Source organism: Erithacus rubecula (assembly GCF_903797595.1).
Source record: "Erithacus rubecula genome assembly, chromosome: 17".
NCBI classification, from domain to species: domain Eukaryota; kingdom Metazoa; phylum Chordata; class Aves; order Passeriformes; family Muscicapidae; genus Erithacus; species Erithacus rubecula.
This window is the reverse complement of record NC_136669.1, coordinates 14,937,677-14,955,786: the sequence shown is the minus strand read 5'-3', so window position 1 is coordinate 14,955,786 and position 18,110 is coordinate 14,937,677. Positions and strand designations below refer to the sequence as shown.

The 18,110-nt window shown below is 58.4% G+C and overlaps 1 protein-coding gene across 1 annotated transcript in view; it reads right to left on the bottom strand.

The window, feature by feature from the left end:
* Nucleotides 1-2,928: 2,928 nt before the first annotated feature.
* LOC306809474 (ankyrin repeat and fibronectin type-III domain-containing protein 1-like) overlaps nt 2,929-18,110 on the bottom strand; it is a 183,293-nt gene continuing 168,111 nt past the window's right edge. The window contains 20 exon segments of the mRNA XM_079321035.1: nt 2,929-3,229; nt 5,226-5,312; nt 5,315-5,725; nt 5,727-5,896; nt 6,153-6,363; nt 7,008-7,174; nt 7,420-7,588; nt 8,297-8,447; nt 8,852-9,018; nt 9,271-9,486; nt 9,820-9,939; nt 10,656-10,788; nt 11,303-11,402; nt 11,629-11,736; nt 13,903-13,993; nt 15,393-15,490; nt 16,060-16,170; nt 16,375-16,569; nt 16,851-17,058; nt 17,485-17,686. Coding sequence (XP_079177161.1) covers nt 2,945-3,229; nt 5,226-5,312; nt 5,315-5,725; nt 5,727-5,896; nt 6,153-6,363; nt 7,008-7,174; nt 7,420-7,588; nt 8,297-8,447; nt 8,852-9,018; nt 9,271-9,486; nt 9,820-9,939; nt 10,656-10,788; nt 11,303-11,402; nt 11,629-11,736; nt 13,903-13,993; nt 15,393-15,490; nt 16,060-16,170; nt 16,375-16,569; nt 16,851-17,058; nt 17,485-17,686 — 3,400 coding nt within the window. The 3' untranslated portion in view covers nt 2,929-2,944.

The window sequence follows — 18,110 nt, the reverse complement described above, 5'->3', positions numbered from 1 at the left end:
AGCACTGAGGGATGGCTCCTTTGGAAATGGAAATGAACACATTCCCATTAAGCTGCATGGAAGTACTCTGGCTTTCCCCTGCTGTGATTCTGGACCTGGCCCCAAGTGAAGGGAGAAGACCTGTTTGGCCACCCAGACAGGTTCACACTTTGCTTCACTGTGCCCAGGAGCAAAAACCAATACTGCATTTTTATGCCATTAGTGATGAAATGACAAGGACAAAGAGACAAAACCCCCTCCAAAAGTATAAATTGTTCTGCAGCATTATCTCCTGGTGCTCCACAGCACCTGGAAGAGTAGAATGTCAGCTGCCTTCAAGGGAAGCTGGCATCCCCCTGTGGTGTTCACTACTGCCCTCCAATCCTGCTTCTTCCACCTCCCAGATGAGCACTGCTCACACCTATTCCAGCCCAGACAGGATTGTTAAAGACACACATCTCCAGGATGTGGGACTGCCCAGGGGGAGCTGGTACCAAACCCAGGTGGGGAAGGTGTGCAGGTGTTGGGGTGGTGCCAGTGTGTGGGACCCGGGTGGTGTCAATGTCTCTGTGCTGGGCCACTGGTGAGGGCTGGGTCAGCTCTGAGCCCCTTGTGACAGAAGGACAGGCCCCTGCCCCTTCCCTCTTCCTCTCCCAGGCAAAGGGAGGAGGTCACATATGGTTCCCTGCAGGCAAGTGATCCAAGCTGCTGTGTGGCCAGAGCAGCTCCTGCAGAAAAGCTCTGCAGGGCAAGTGAGACCCTCCCAGGGGCAGAGGTGTGGGCAACCAGCTCCCAGCTGCAGAGTCCCAGCTCCAGCTGCAGACAGTGTCCCAGGTCCACCCCAAAGACCAGTGCTTGACTTTGGGTCATGGCTCCGTCTGTCTTGATGGAACAGGGCTTCTAGCAAGAGCAAATTCTTAAGGAAAGAATTCCTTTCCCCCTTCTGGGGTCAAATGAAAGGGCATCAGGAGTTGCAGGGCTCCATGCTGAGGAGCATCAGGGACGCAGATGTAGCTTTCTGTACACAGCCCTGATCTAACACTGAATTCACTCTGTGACTTCCAAAAAGGCACTTAGTTCTCCACCAGTTGTGCCCTCCCTCTGCCTTGCCTCAGGCTCCCAGCATCGGTAGGTGACACAGGCAAAGGGAGGGGCCACCCTGCCTCTCCGGGATGCCAATGCCTGTGGATGCCAAACAACTACAAACACCACGGGAGCCTCTGCACTTACCAACCCACTTCTTCCTTAACCTGGGAGAGCGGGGTTGGTTTTAACTGGAGGCAGAAGACAAGCAAAGGAGAGAGGAGATGGGAGAAGAGCCTTTTACAAAGTTCCTTTGCTGCTGGCCTGCACATCCCACAGCGGAGCCTGCGCTGACGTCAGTGCAGGGCAGCTGAGGGGGTGGCACAGCACCCTCCCCTCCCCAGAGCTCTGACGTGGGGCAGGAAGGGCTCCTGCTGGGATACATCCCTGCCTGTGCCACACTGGCTGCCACAAGGTGACCGTAAGGAACCTCTGTGGAGCCACAGAGGACAGACCAGAGCCCCTCCTGCACCCTGGCACCCCCATGGGGGCTGCTGCCTGCCCTGACCCTCTGTGCCAAGGGAAGGGCAGTGAGGTGGCTGCTGCAGGTGCAGCAGCATCGGGAGCCTCGCCCTGCCAAGGGGTGCCAGACTGGCACTTGCTGGCAGTGTTTGTGCCAGCTGTGATACAGCTGTGAATTCTCACTTCCATCCCTGTTCCTCTCCAGGTGTTCTTCCCTCAGTGGAGGCTGCAGGACCAGACCTAGGCATCCAGCCCTGTAGCTCTGGGGTTTCACCACCCTGTGGAGGTGATGCCTTGGCACACCCAAACTTATCTTGCTGCCTTCCAGAGCAATGAATCCCAAAGGGCATTTTTGACTTGTCCTTTGCTCCCACACATGTGATTTGTCTGTCAATGTAATGCTGCACAGCGTGGAAAGCATTCCACTGAGCACTCCTGGGAAAGAGAAGCCCAGCCCTCGGAATCAGGGCGGGCTTGGGAGATGGATGGATGATGGAATGCTATGCACCAAGCCCAAGAAGGACAAGTGACATGCAGTCAGCGCAGTCTTCTTTACTATGGACCACAGGAGATCAGAAAAGTAACCTGTTAACAGGAGACCTAGCGGCTAACAAAACCGTCATGCTGTAGGATGTACTAGAGAAGCACAATCACCAGAACAAAACGGCACCCGGGGGGACAGGGAAGCCAGGGGGTTGCAGGAGATGCCCTATCGCAATCTCTAGTGTGGTATTGACACGTCTGTGAGTGCAGGGAGCTGGCTGCGTGGGTTCCTTTAGTCTTGGACACAAGTCAAAAGGTCTTCACCTTTGCCCAACTCCAGTGGCTCTGGCACAATGATTGACTTTTTTTTCAGAATAAAAATACTAATATAATTTTGTTCCGCAAACTGTGCGCGAGAATCATTTCTCCAGGTGCAGTGAAAGGAGGGCAGATAGGAAAACACACCCTTCCCAGGGCTGTCCTTGTGGCTCTTGCCCTCTTCTCACTGACACTACAGCCCTCCCCAGCAATCCTCTGTGGCTTTGCCTTCAGTGGATCCCAAACAAGGCTTTTCAGAAAAAAAAAAAAAAAAAAAAGGAAAAAAGTATTGCTGCTTCTTCTTGTAATATTTTTCCTCTCTCTCTCTCTCCCCCCCTCTTCTCCTTAAAAATGTTTACTTCAAAAATTCCATTCCTGCAGAGATTCCTCCTGAGCTCTGAGGTCTCTGGACTCCACCCTCCTCCAATCAGAAAAACTGAGTCTCGATGTCTCTTTGGTTAAAAAAAAAAAAAAAAAAAAAAAAAAAAATCTAAAAAAACCCAGCACAAACAAATAACACACAACCCAATACGATCCCATCCCACCCCGCGGACGGCTTTCGAGAGGGTGTCTGTGGAAGAAGGAAGCATCAGAGACGATGCCGCGGTCTCCGCTCCTCTCACACGGTGGTGGCCGGCGCGAACTGCAGCACCAGAGGGGACGTCTCCTTGATGCGGACGTAGAAGCGCCCGTCGGGCTGGCTGCTGTGGAGGGACAGCGGCGAGCAGTCGCCGGGGAGCCAGCGCTCGCCCTCGCCGCCAGCGAACACCAGCCCGAAGTGCTCCAGCTGCTCCTCGCCGTAGCACACGGCGGCCGAGCCCAGCACGGCCTGCGAGACGCCGTTCATCTCCAGCACCACCAGCTTCACCACCTCCCTGGCAGGCGTCTGGCTGGTGATGTGCAGCTGTGGGGAGAGAGAGGCGGGAGAGAGGGATGGTGAGGGGGAGGAATGAGGAGGAACGGGGCAGCGCGCGGCGGGGAGGAATGGCGAGGGTGGAGGAACGGCTGCCCCAGCGGTGTCTGCCGGGCACGGAGCCATGGGCACGCTGTGCCCAGGGAATGCCCAAGGGGTGCCCCAGCAGGCCAGGGCCCAAACTCATGGGCTGCCTTCCTGCCTCCACTCCTCTCTCAAAGCCCTTGCCATCAACCCTTGTATGTGGCACCTGCTGAGGCTGCCCCACTATCTCATCACCTGTAGCTGGAGAGGGATAGTCCCTGTCCTGCTCCTGGCACCATGGAGGGATCTGTGTGAAGTCCCTCCTGTGAGTGGGCTCCACACCCTCAGACCAGCTGGACCACAACAGCTCTGCCAAACTACAACTGAAACCTCTTTGGAACACAGCACTAAATTTCATCCCACGCACAAGCTTGGGGTTCTCCCACCAGCAGCTCCCCTGGGGACAGCCCTGTGAATCCCAAATCCTGTCATGAAAATGAGCTCATCAGTCTGCTAACATTGAGAGCCTCTGCTTGGCTTCAAAGACCCAAAGGCAGGACATCCATCCTTGCCCAGGCAAGACAACGTTTCCTTTGGCACATCTGTGAGGGCTTGTGGAGCACCAGGAGTGCTGCCTTGGCAGGGTGGTCCCAGCCTGGGCCCACGTGAGCACTGCCAGCCCTGAAGAGCTGTGGCAGGGCTCAGCTGATTTACACCAGCCGAGGAGCTGTGCCTTTGAACTCGCCTTTCTTCGAGGAGAACATCGTAAAACGCTTTCAAGCAGGCGTGTCCAGAGCTCTGCAACTTCAAAAGCCACGTGGGCAGCCTGCCAAGAACCCGAGCGTTGTGCTTCAGTTCCATAGAAATCTATGGACATTCCTCAAGTGGAAAATAATCTGGTGAGGCAGAGTTGTCTCTGCTAGGATGTCCTGGCTGGGTGCAGAGACACTGGCTATCAAACTTCCCCAGCAATAAACCAATCAGCCTGTTGGCTCTGTTATTCCTCTGCCATTCCCATAGGGTCGCTTTCAACCCAAACCAGTGCATGATTGAATGATTTTCTGCTCCATCATCCTCAGTCCTGGGCACCAGGAACGTCTCAGAAGGGGAATTTCAACATGGGAAGGCTCTCCATGACTGGGACCAAAGGAGGGCACAAAGCCAGAGGGGGACCTGCCCAAGGTGTGCGTCCTGGGGGATGTCCTATGTGGGGATCCCACCTGGAACAGGTGTGAGTGATCAGAGCTGGGAGGTCAGCTCTTGGCAGCAAAGCCCTCATGGAGAGGAGTCAGGTCACACATCTGCTCCAGCATAGTCTGAAGGAGCATGGAAGGAGCTCTTCCTGCTGCCCCAGCAGGAACTGGAGTGGGTTCTGCCACTGGAATTGCCATAGGCTGGAGACAAAAGGCTCCTGCTCTTCCTTCCCTAATGGGGAAGGCTGGAGCAGAGATCACACACCTGGGAAGGGGACCCTGTAGGAAAAGCATGGCCAGGGCAGGGGTGGTGGATGAATTTTGGCCCAGAAGGATGATGTGTTTGAACACCAGGACGTGGCAAGGACGTGGGCAAGGACGTGGCAGTGTGTCCTTTGCTCTGCCTGCCCACACTGGGTGGCAGCAACCTACTGTCTGTCACCTGCTGAACCACAGAGCAAGAGCTGAACTTCAGCCCCACCACCTTGACCCTGGAATTCACTGTGTGTGGCCCTGGCTCACTCCTTCTGCAGCAGTAGCCATTGCTCCTGCAGAAACACCCCGTCCTACCACGACCCTCACCCCTCCAGCAGGGACAGCAGGAGTCAGGGCAGGAGTGCTGTGGGTCTGCAGGCGACCTCACCCCGAGGATGGGGAGGGCACTGCCAGGTATTGGGCACACGAGCCCTGCTGCCTGTGTCCTCATCCTGCCAGCCCTGTCCCAGCAGGCACGGCAGAGCCGCTCTGCCACCTGTTACAGGCTCTGGTACCTTGACACTGGTCTCTTTGGAGAGTCCCGTTTCATACTGAGGGCAGACCCTCAAGGTGACAGAGCCCAGCTTCTTCCCTTGGTCGGCCAAGCCCCGGGCTGCTCTGGCTGCTGCTCTGGCAAGCTCTGAGTCCATTCATCTGAGCGTGTCCGGCAGACGGGCTCCGAGCCCTGCCCGCCCCGGTGGCGCTCGGGGCTGCCTGTCGAGCCAGTCCCCAGCCTGAGCTGGCCGCAGTGGCCCGGGGTCCTGCTCTCGACCGGGGAGCTGTCCACAGAGCCGGGGCAGGACTTTCTCGGGGCGGGGCAGTGGGGCTTGGGGAAGTCCAGGCTGCTGGTGCGGACGCAGTACGCCTGTCGCTTCTCCGTGATGCGCAGCAGCTCGATCTGCCGGCTGGGCAGGACGAAGTCGCTGTCGTAGAGCGCGGGCGGTGGCCGCGGCTCCTCGGGCGGGGGCGGCACCGGCGATGGCGTCTTGAGCTCGTGGCTCTGCAGGACATCGGGGGGCACTGTCCCGCAGGGTGCGGGCCGCCCTCCGGCCGCAGCACTCGGGCCCCGAGGAGGAGTACACCAGGTCCAGCTCCTTCGGGCTCTGCGCCCGGCTGGAGTCGTAGTCGCTATCGGTGGCCAGGAACACCTCCGAGGAGCCTTCCTCATCCGACAGCCCGTGCGAGTCTGCGAGGGAAGGGAGGAGCAAACGGGGGTTCAGCCTGAGTGTGAACGACCCTCGCTGAGGCGGAATCCAAGGAAGCCTGTGAGGTTTAGCCCCTTGTCGCGCACCTGAGCTGCGCTTGGCACAGCACAGCAGAGCGAGCCTTGCCTCGGCTGGGCCCGACTGCCCTGCCCGTCCTGCCGGCCCCAGCCCTGACGCACCGGGTGCGGGCAGCCCCCGCGCCCCCCGAGCAGGAGCCTGGTACAGCCCGGTCCTTACCAGAGTTGAGCTTGCGGCTGGTCTCTGGGGAGGGCACTGGGGATGGAAGGTAGTCAAGGTGGGACGAGGAGGATCGAGTTTTCTCCTTCATTGGACCCCCGGGCTCGCTGAGGAAGCCACTGAGAGAGACCCCGCAGGAGGGCTGCTTGTAGCGGGCGTGCTGCAGCACATCCATGATCCAGCGCATCTCCCGCCAGATCTCCTCCATTTGCTGCCAACAGAGGAAACGGAGGAGCCCTTTCACACAGCAAACGACAGCAACAAGAAAGTCCCACGGCAGAACACGGAGTCTGGACACACACCTCTCCCCAGAGCTTTGGGGGAATCCCTGAGCCGGGAAATGCAAAGTACTCTCAGGTAGGAGGAGGATGCAGCTGCTGGCCCAGCAGGGCTGCTGGGGACAGGGCAGCATGGGAAGCTCTTTTGCAAGTCCATCCCAAAATGCACTTGCAGGCCCTTTTCCAGCTAGGAGGGCACGTCCATTGCAGAGGGCAGGGTTAGATGGGATATGGGTAAGGAATTCTTGGTTGTGAGGGAAGTGAGGCCCTGGCACAGGGTGCCCAGAGAAGCTGTGGCTGCCCCTGGATCCCTGGCAGTGCCCAAGGCCAGAATGGATGGGGCTTGGAGCAACCTGGGATAGTAGAAGGTGGAACTGGATGAGGTTTAATGTCTGTTTCAACTCAAACCATTCCATGAATCTATGGAAGGCCAACCTGCTGCTGCCCACCACCACATCAAAGGAACCCCCCAGAGCCACCAAAACCAGGGAACTCCTCTGATGCAGATGCTGCTGCCCGAGTCCTGGCACATCAGGGGCACTGTTGAGCTTGGCTCCCACCAGGAGCCATCCCATACCTGGATGTAGTCCTGAACCTGCTGGTGCCTCTGCTTGGCAGTGGAGAGCTCGGCATTGGAGAAAGCCTCCCTGAGGCTCTGCTGGGAGAGGAGCGACTCCAGCTCCAGCAGGGCAGACACCTGGCAGTACTGCGTGATGAACTCCCGGTCATAGGTGAAGAAGTGAACTGGGAGAGGAAACAAGAGAGGGAGGGGGGATGAAAAACATCAGGTCCCATGCTGTGGATGCCCTACAGGCTCCTCCCTGCCACCCAAGATAAAGAGGCAACTCTGTCCACCTGGACAGCACACCTCTCCATCTCTCCTCCCCAGGGAGTGGGGAAACTCCAGCCACCCCACTGCCCAGATCTCAGGAGGGCCTCAGAGGACAAGGGGACCAGCAGGGTTGGGTTTTGGCATTGCCTGTCCTTACCCAGCTCGAAGATCTGCAGTGGCAGTGTGAGGAAGCCAGAGCGAGGGGTGTAGGGGTTGTTCTGGCCTGGAGCAGTGCAGACATCATCTGATGGAGGCAGCAGCAGCAGGAAGGAGACCTGATCCCCAAAGTCCAGCACCTCTTGGCTGTACAGACGGAAGTCTTTGGCCTGCAAGAAGACAGTGCAGGTAACAGCTGCACACATGACCTGGTGGGGCTTCTGCCCAGTCCTCATGCACAGAGCAGGGACCACCTGCAGCCAGGGGACACTGCAGCTTCAGCACTCAACCATGGGCTCCTTGCTTCTGGCATCATCTGCATCATCTCATCACCTCTTCTCTCATTTTTCCTAAAAGTCTCGAAACTTCTGGTCAAAGTCACCATGGCAGGGTGTCAAAAATGTGCCACCAGTAATGGTTCAGGGATGTGCAGGGAGGTGCCCTCACAGCTGCCCAGCCAGAAGCACATGCCTGTGTCTGGGGCTGGTGGGTTGCTTCCCAGCAGACACCTGGCGTGGTGGAAGAAGGTTTATCCCCATGCAGCCCCAGGGGCTGCAGCTCCAGCCCAGCACTCCTTTGGAGGGGCAGAGTTGGGCTGGTCTCATTCTACCTGGGACCAAACCACTGGCAGTGGTAACAGACCCAGATTTGTTGTTGTTGCTTTGGGGGTACAGTGTGGGAAGGACAAACAGCCTCTGTGGACAGTGTCCCTTGGCCAGGCAGACTCACCATTCACCTGTTCACACAGCACTAAAATCTGGGTGTTCCAGCCCCACAAGGAGGTCCAGACATGCAGTTCCCCACCTGCTGCAACCACCAGCACCATACTCACAGCCCCATTCCCCCCCTATGCCCCAGACCTTGGCTCCTGCCTCTACCTCCTGCAATGGGATGTTCACCAGGGTCATCAGCTCCTTGATGGCCACTTGGAGTTCCTGAAAAAAGGAGTTCTGGGACCTGTCAGCCTCTGTCTCTGTGGAAACAGGCTCCTCCACACTGGCCATCTTCTGCAGCCACTCCCACTCCTCCCTGCAGAAGGCCAGAGACAGACAGGTGAAGGAGGGAGCAGCTCAGGTGGACATGGACACAATTACTCTGAGAGCTGTGTCTGCTTGGCTGTTCCTCTCCCAGACATCGCAGCATCCCCAGAGATGTGGGAGAGGTGGAGGTAGAGAGGGAACGTAGTTTGCTCTAGGTAGAATCAGAATCATAGAATATGCTGAGATGGATGGGACCCACAGGGATTGTTCAGCTCAGTCCTGACCCCACACAGGACACCCCAACAATCCCACCCTGTACCTGAGAGCCCTGCATGGCAGGGATAAGAGGGAATATTATGCTGCTGCTGCTGAAGCAGGAGGTGATGGATGCTGTTAGCCTGGGTGGGACAGAGCAGCCTGGCTGCCCTGGCTGAGCAGCCCTGCAAATCCCACCTGGAGATGTTGGGGTTGGAGCGAATCTTGACATGGCACAGGATGTTGGGGAGCTGCTCTGGCACCAGCACTCGGATCTGATCCACGGCACTGCACAGCTTCAAGTAGCCCAGGTAGAGGCCTGGGGAGAGGGCATGGCTGCTCCGCTGGTGGTAAGCCAGCTTGTCCTGGGAACAAAGGCACTGCTGGACTCAGCAAGTCCTCACAGCAGGGCTGGTGCTGATGCTGCAGCACAGCCAGACCAGCTGGAGAAGGGGAGCAGCACAGGAAGACAACCTGGTGCTGCCAGGGTGAATTTGGCACCAACTTGATGCCTCCCCTTGAAACAAGAGGATTTTTGGAGGCTGGCTGCTGTGCCCTTTGCAGGCAGAGGGGGAGCAGGGAGCTCTGGTGTTTCCCAGGGGAGCCCCAGCACAGACCTGGACGGAGATGAGCAGCATGTCCAGAGCCGTGGGCTCCTCTGGGGACGAGACGGACTTGCGGCTGCTCTGCAGCTTGCAGACGGGCACCCAGCGCACGCTCTCAAACGTCTGGCTGGTCTTCACCTCCTTCAGGGTGACGATGAGGATGTTGCCCTGTTTGTCTTTGATGGGCTCGAAGAAGACCTGCCCCAGGTCCTGGATGCCCAGCAGCCCCTGTGCGACAGGGTGGGAAGGCAGGAGAAAGCAGAGGGTCAGGAGGTATCCTGGGCAGCTGGGATGTGCCTGCAGCTGCCTGCTGGAAACAGTCTGCCCAGAAAAGCACCCTGATGGTCCCCAGCCCCTCTGCATGAGACTTGCCGTGACACCTGGCACCTCACTGTCCCCTGGCCAGAGTCCTGCCAGGGAGGATGAGGCAGGGACACACAGTCATGGCCAGCAGATCCCGGGTTTACCCTGACTGTGGTACATTTGCATGCTGCTCCCAAGGGAGCTCAGCCCCCAGATTCCCACTAAAGGTGTTTGTTCCCCTCCCAGGCTGCCCCTCACCTGCATCTGTGAGATGGCCAGCAGCATCTTGAAGCGTGTCTGCAGGATGCAGGAGCAGGAAGACTGGGACACGGTGACACACTGCCTTAGCCACAGGATCTCATCCCACATACATGACACCTGCACACACCAAAGAGTGTCACTGCTGCTGCAGTTGAGGGGGTTTTGGGGAAATTGTTTGCCTCTCTGAGTTGGGTTAGGGATGTGTGTAGGCATTCAACACCCCTCAGCTGGGTGCAAACAAATCTTGTGCCACAGGCTCTGAGATGCCTCCAGGGCAGCCCTGAGCCTGTCCACTCAGACATCCATCTTCATCTAGGACTGAAACTTTAAGTTTGAATACAAGTTGGCCAAAGTGGGGAGGGAGAAGAAAGCACTCTCCATCGGTAGGTAAGGCCCACCCAGCAAATTATTTGGCCCTGAGCTGCCCACCTGTCCTTTCCCTAAGTCTGCTGACATTGGAGGAGCTGGCAGCACCTCCCTGTGCATTCTACAGCAGAGGCAGAGGTGCCATGGCAGGATGCTGAGGGGAAGCAGTTCAACAGCCACTGACATCCCTGTGGAAAGGCAGTGCCCACTCGCCCTGGCACACAGCCTGCCCAGTGTGACACTGGTCTGTCACCCATCTTTGGGCTTCCAGGGGTTGGGATGAAATGCCATTCTCTGGGAGTTTCCTGGTCCATGCTGAACCCCAGCAAACAGCAAGTCCATGGGCTGCCTGCACTGCCAAGCCCCAGTGTCCAGGCTGGAGGGGCAGCAGTGTTTCCTGATGCCTGCCTGGGTCACCCTGGCACTCCTAGCCCTCTGCCCAGGCCCAGGGTCCTTCAGCCACCCACCTTGGTAAGCCAGAGGAAATCCTGCATGAGCAGGCAGGAGTAGGTGTCATCAATCTCCACCACAGGGATCTGGTCTTCATGGGTGACCAGGATGTTGTCATCCTTGTAGAAGATGGCTGTCAGATAGAGGCCGCTGCATGGGAGGGAAAACAGACTTCAGTGCTACCCCCAGCTGCCAGCTCCATCTCCCAAGTGGTCCCTTTCCTGAGGGAAGAGGAGATGCCCTGCCCCAGATCTCCACTTGTCTCCAACAGCCTGTGGCAGAAGAGGCTTGTGGCTGGTACAGGAAGCAGGGACAGGAACCCAGCATGTCCCAGCAGATACCATGGCCCATGACCCTGCAGCACATGGGACAGAGATGGGGCAGACTGTGCAGGGGACACTGCTCTGGACAAGGTGGGATGCCAGGTGACTCTCAAAGTGGTGCAGGGATTCTGGGCACCAGCACAGCTTGGCCAGTCCAAATGGCAACACCAAGAGAACCTTTTATCTCTGGCCATAGGACTCACCTCCACGGACACCAGCAGCTCACTCCTGGTGCAGACCCTGCTCTGAGCACCCCCAGTCCCCGTGTGCACCCCCAGCTCTCGGGATGGGCAGCTCTGCTGGGACAGGGGCTCTCACCAACCCCTGCACCAGCCTCTCACCGCTTCAGGGTCTTGAGAAACTTGCTGCCAGGGTGGAAGAGGTGCTTCAGGCTCTTGGAGACTGAATGTTTTCTGCTCTGGGGCTGGTTCTTGCAGGGTTCTGTGGAGCAGAGAGCAGAGGATGCTGCAGCAGGAGATGAAGAGCTGCTGCCAGCCTGTTGGGAGGGCTCTGCTGAGATCTCCACTGCCTGAGCCGCCTCCCTGCTCTGCTCATCCACGGCACAGCCCTGTTCCTGCACACCATCCCAGCTCTGTGGATCACACCACAATCTGGGGGCTCAGCTGCCCCCCACCCAGCTCCCTGGAGCACTGTGCTGTGGGCTCACCGTGGCAAATGCAGTGCTGGTGGACAGTCTTCACCTGGCCCAGAAGGTGGTCCAGAGCCTCAGCCTGTCCCCGCCGCCGCGGCGCCCGGCCGTCCAACTCCCGCCAGTCTGTGGGAACACAGCAGCATCACCCCTGCACCCCCTGCCTGGGGGAAAAGGGGCTCCCAGCCCCTCCTCCCACATCCCCTGGGTGTGCCCCCCGTGCCACAGCCTGGCAGCAGTTGTGGGTGCTGGGTGTGCTGAGAGATGCTGCTTTTGTCCTCTTCCCAGGAACACCCAGCTCCGCTGAGCGCCCCATGGCCACCCCACAGCGTGGCAGGGACACACCAGAGGGAAGGAACAAGGTTCTGTCTGTTGCTGCTGCACTTCACTGGCCTTAAAAAAATAAAATTCTTTCCAGTCTCTTCCTCCAGGTCTTCCCCAGTTACTCCAGATGAGCACTGGGAGCTAGGCTTACCTCGACAAACACATAAATAAACTCCTGCCAGCTCCACCCGCTGTGGGACAGCAGCAGGACCATGAGCAGGGCTGGAGACCTGCAGGCTCTTCTCCCTCAGCTTTATATTAATTGCTTTAAACACCCCGTGTCCTGCCCGCTGCTGTTTTCCATGGAAAGTTCAGCTCTGTTAACTTTGGCTAGAACTTGCCGCTATTTTTAGTAGCTTTAAAAACACCCAGGGAGGTGCCTGACTATATTCTGCTGGGCCAGGGAGGGATCTCACTGAAGGGAGAAATATTACTGGCAATAAAAATAAATAAACTCCACTCCTGTCTGATTCACTTCAGCCACACTCAATTGATGCCACTTGGATGTTGGTCACAGGGAATGTGACCTGTGTGAGATGGCAAATGAGCTTTAAAGTGGGTGCAAACATGACAGGGACAAGATAAAGCCAGGGTAGTGGACAGCTGTGCCCTGCTATGTGCATTCCTAGACATGAAAATGGATTTTGGTGATTTCAGTGTTCTGTGGATCTGCAGCCAGAGCTGTGCATGGTGCTGCACATCTCTGACCCATCACTGATCACCTCTGCCTGTCCCTGGTGCCCTCACTGCTCCCTGGGTGCCTGCAGCATGGTGGTACAGCATGTGCTCCCATGGCCTGATCCTTGGGACAAGCTCAGCCTCCCATGGGGCTACTCATTGCTCATTCACAGCACCAATCCCAAGGGATGTCACACAGGCACCTGTTTTGGAACTGGTGACAAGGGGCAGAGGCCATTCTGGAGCCCCCTCAGTCCTGAACTTCACCCTTTGGGCTGCTCCTTCCAGCCAGTCCTCCTGGCCCTTCTCCACCCAGCACCCTGGGGTGCCTTGTGTGACACTGGGTGGCTGTTTCCTGACACTTTTCCCAAGGCCAGCATCGGGAGGAGTGTGCTGACAGCCCAGAGCTGGTCTCTGCTGGGGCTCGTGACCCCATCCCAGCTCCATGCCAGGGAATGCAGGTCCTTGGGTCTGGGCTGGATGAAAGAGACCATGTGGTGGCACAGTTGGAGGCCCCTGCCAACCAGCACCACTCTGAGTCTTGGCTCTTGGCCACCTCCCAGCTTCCTCCATGGGATGAGCTGATCCAGGTGGCCTGAAATGGCTCAGCCTTTCCCAGGGGGCAAGGATAATTCAATTCAGCTGTTGACTGGAGGCAGCATCACAGACTCCTAGGCACAGACTCCCTGCCTGGTCTGAGACTCCAAATTCTGCCTCTGCCCCTGGGTCCACAGGGAGCTGCTGGTCCCCATGCCAGCAGTGAGAGGGACCCCTGGATGGCACAGAGAGCTCCTGATGCCCGTGCCAGCAGTGAGAGGGTCCCCTGGGTGGCACAGAGAGATCCTGATCCCCGTGCCAGCAGTGAGAGGGACCCCTGGATGGCACAGAGAGCTCCTGATCCCCGTGCCAGCAGTGAGAGGGACCCCTGGATGGCACAGAGAGTCCTGATCCCTGTGCCAGCAGTGAGAGGGACCCCTGGATGGCACAGGAAGCTGCTGGTCCCAGTGCCAGCAGTGAGAGGGACCCCTGGATGGCACAGACAGCTCCTGATGCCCGTGCCAGCAGTGAGAAGGAGCCCTGGATGGCACAGGGAGCTGCTGGTCCCAGTGCCAGCAGTGAGAGGACCCTGGATGGCACAGACAGCTCCTGATGCCCATGCCAGCAGTGAGAGGGACCCCTGGATGGCACAGAGAGCTGCTGGTCCCATGCCAGCAGTGAGAGGGACCCCTGATGGCACAGGGAGCTGCTGCCCAGGGCTGGCTGCCATGGCAGTGCCCTGGGGGTACTCACTGGAAGGGATGGCGAAGGGGGGCGTGGAGGCTTGCGGGGGACCCCAGCCCTTCATGTTGTAGGCAGAGACGCGGACGTGATACGCCGTGCCCTGCAATGAGACAGCACACTCAGCACCCCTGCCTCTCCTGGCGTGGCAGGTGAGGCAAGGAGGATTCCCCAGGCCACTGCTCCAGTACACCACAAGGCACTCAACTGGGAGCCCACAGCCCGGGTCACTGGTTCTTAACCCCCTCCTGCACCAAGTCCTTGTTATGAGATACTAGAGAATCCCTGTGACTCTGCTGGGTGGGTTTGGGGCACCCAGAGGAAGGGCTGGACATTGCAAATGCCCATCACCAGGGATGCTCCAGCCTGAAAGACTCATGCTTCTGTGGATTGGGATGTTGGCGATCCCCTGGAGATGGGGAGCTGCCACAGCACTGTCAAGGACTTGTAGCACAGTGACAGTGATTAAAGCCTCTGATTAAAGCTCAGTCAAGCTGACAGATGTTACCAGGCCTCCAGGCACTTATGAAGGCGACAGGAGCCTGTGAGGCAGCTCTGAGAGTGTGATTGATGGGCCTGGAGCAGTTCCTTGCAGCAATGCTGCTCCAGGCTCTGCTCGAGCCCCTCCTGCCACACTGAGCACAGTTCCTGCCTCGACAGTGCTCCTGGGCTCAGCACTCATGCTGTGTCTAAGCCCCTCTCACCCCATCAAGGGTGTTCTCTGCTCCTCGAATCAGTGCTCCCTGCCTGCCTACCCCTGGTAAGGGTGACCTCTTATCCCAGCATCTGCCCATGTTCCCATCCTCAGCTCCATCCCACCACAGTCCCTGGTCCCCAGTACTGGCCCAGGCACAGCTCCTGTGGTTCTCAGGGAGATAAAGCAGCAGGGAGCCACAGTCCCAGCAGCTATGACCTTGCTGAGCTGCCGAAGATGAGATGGGCTGGTCCCCCCTCCAGCACTGGGGCTGGACTGTGCAGGTGGCAGGGGATGAGCCACTGATTTATTGCCCAGGAAGAGCCTGGGTGGAACAGGAGAGGGGTGGGGGATGAAGGATAATCAGGCAGTGGGTGAATGAGCCCGTTCTGCCTGTCACTGCCGAGTCCCAGGCGCCCTGTCAGGGAGGTTCCCGTCAGTGGCTGTGGGGACAGACAGACCCTCTCCCAGCCTCATGCTCTTGGCTGTGCCCAGGCTGTGCCCATGGCACGCAGCACAGCCCTATGTTCCTGCTCAGAATCATCATAGAAACAAAGAATCATTAAGGTTGGAAAAGGCGTCTAAGAGCATGACTCCAACCACTGCCAAGGCCATCACTAAATCATGTCCTCAAGTACCAAATGCACATCTTTTGAACATTTCCAGGGATGATGACTCACCACTGCCCTGGGCAGCCTGTGCTAGTGCCTGATCCCCACCCCATGGGCTGCACCATGGCCTGTGGCTTTTCCCAGCTGTGGGACTCTCCCTGCTGAGCCCTGCCACTGTGGGCACCCCTGGCACTCACCGACACCAGCCCCTGGATGGTGAAGTGCAGCTCCTTCAGCTTGTCGATCACGGCTTCTCCCAGCAGCGGTGAGAAGCTGGGGGAGCAGCTCCACTCCACTGCAAGGAGACAGACCCCAGGGTGCCATGAGGCCCTGCACTGGGGACAGGCCACCAGGGCTGGGGCAGCATGTCACAGACAGCAGCTGCAGGGGGACTGTAGACAGCACAGGGGGGGAGGCAGTGGAGTGAAGGCAGGGGAAAAGGTGATTCATAGTGGGGAAGATCATGGGGAGCTGCTGTCTTCACCAAGCCACATAAATGGGGTCAGCACCTTTAATTTTGTGCTCAGAAGTGGAGGATGGAAGAAATTCTTCCAGAAGCCAAAATATTTAGTTTAAGTGGATGAGGGGTGCAGGACAACAAAGTCTTCCCAGTGTGCAGGACGAGGGAGCAGCCAACAAATGACACCCCAAGTTTTCCCTTGTGGAGGATGATGTTTGGTCTAGCTCAGAGCATTTGAGTGGTGGCCAGGGTGCCAGCAGCGCTGGCTTCTTCTGTGCCCCAGCATAGAGGGGCCCAGCTGAGGCTTGGCAGCACTGCCCATGGCTCTGTTGTGTTGACATGGGGTGCAAGGCACTTGCTGTGGCTGGGTGACACTGCCCTGCTGCCCGGATCCTGCTCCTTACCCTTGTACTTGGTGACAACGGCCGAATTGACACTCAGGGGCTCCCAGAAGGTCACCTGCAAGGGAGCTGCTGGCCACAGAGAGCTGGACGCTGCTGGGGCATCTGGCACTCCTGGGACAGAGAGCACAGGGACTGCTGTAGTGAAGATGGGTGCTCTGACCCTGCCCGTGTCCCTCTTGGGCCCTTCCCTGGCCCCAGGGACATATTCCCTGATGGAACAGGCTCTCCCCTCCAGGCACCCGTTGCAAGTCCTGGCCAGAAGGTGCAGCCCCACTCCCCCGCGCAGGGACAGCCCCAGCGCTGCTGGTCACTCACGGGCATGCTCAAACCCTGTCTTCATGCGCTTGTAAAGCCGGAACCGCCACTCCCAGGCCTTGAGCTGCTTCTCCTTCTCGGAGCAGTCGGCGCTGGGCGCCTCGTTCACCACCTGTGCCATCAGCTCGTTGACGCGCTGCTCCGCCTCCCGCACCAGCGTGGAAAGGTGCAGCGAGCGGCTCTCCAGGCTCACGACTGCGGGGGGGCGGCAGGGCCAGGGGAGAAGGGGGTGGGTAAGGGAGTAAGATAGGGGTAGTTCATCGCCCAATGAATCCCGCCCTGAGACCCCATCCTCTCCTCCATGTGCTGGTCCTTGGGCTGCACTGCAGTGCACGGTTCCCCTGGAGCCCTGCCGCAGCCCGCAGCAGTCTCCCAGTGCCCGTGATCGCCTCCCCCCCCTGCATCCAAATGTGTGCTGCCCCACTGCCCCCCCGCAGTGTTACAGCACATCACCTGAGCTCCCTGTGCCAACTCACAGTGTGGGCTCTCCTTGGCCCCCGCCTGCAGCAGGGCCCTGGCGATGGGAGCGTTGTTGGTCATGATGGCGATGTCCAGGGGCAGGAGCCCCTCGCTGTTGGGGGTGTTGAGGTCCAGCTCCTCAGGGCTGTAGTGCTTCAGCATCTCCTGCACCCTGTCAAGATCCTGCAGCTCCACGGCCTCAAAAAGGGCAGCATTGCTCTGGAACTGGGTGAAAGGAGAAATGCAGCTGGGCTGAGTGCAGGGCACCCTCCTCCATCCCTCCAAACACCCTGGACCCTCACTAGCACCCAATGAACCCAATCAGGGAGAGAGTGCCCCCCTCCAAAGGCATGGGAGTATCAACTCTTTGCTGACGCATCATGATGATGCCAAGCAAACACCTGGACCAGCTCCAAATGAACTTGCTACAGCTTCACTCAATGCACTCTTGTGCTCTCACCCAGGTTCCAGCACCACCCACACAGGGACCCTCAGCCCATGCAGACCCTCCATCCCCATCTCGGCAGGGCCAGCAGGCACTGGGCAGGTCCCTCTGTCCCCATCTGGGCAGGGCCAGCAGTCACTGGGCAGGTCCCTCTGTCCCCATCTGGGCAGGTCCCTCTGTCCCCACGTGTGCCAGCAGGCACTGACCAGGTAGGACTTGCGGAGCTTGTCCTTGTCGGCCCGTGCCCCCAGGCTGCCCTCATCGAAGGAGGTGTAGTTGACGCGGAATTTCCCGGACAGGTTTCGGTAAAGCCTCTTGGCTGCATTTGGTGAGGAAGGGCCCGGTGGCTTCCTGGCCTGTGCCAGCTGTAGGTCCCGCATCTGCTGCGTCATTTTAGGGGAGGATGACCTGGGGAAAAGCCAAGGAAAAAGGCATGGAGGATGTGCCAGCAAGGCAGAGGCACATCTGTATCGTCAGGACCAAGGCAGGAATCAGAAGAACCCGTTGCTCCTGAGAGCAGTTGCAAAGTGCCTGCAATGCCCTCGCACATCTGTTCCTTCCCTCACCACTGCTTCTGGCCCTGCAGGGGTGCCAAGGGGCTCATATGATCCCTGCAGGTAAGTAATTTCCTTCCAGACACAAGCTGGGATGCCCAAAGCAACCTCAGGCTGCTCAGCTCTACAAGTAGTCTGGATCTATCTTACCAGGGCAATCTGTCCACACCAGTCTCCACCATCCAGCCCCTACAGAGCTGGGCTGACCCACCCAGGGATGCCCAGCCCCTCAGTAGTGCAGGATGCAGGGCCTGGCAGCCCCCAGTGCTGTCCATCAC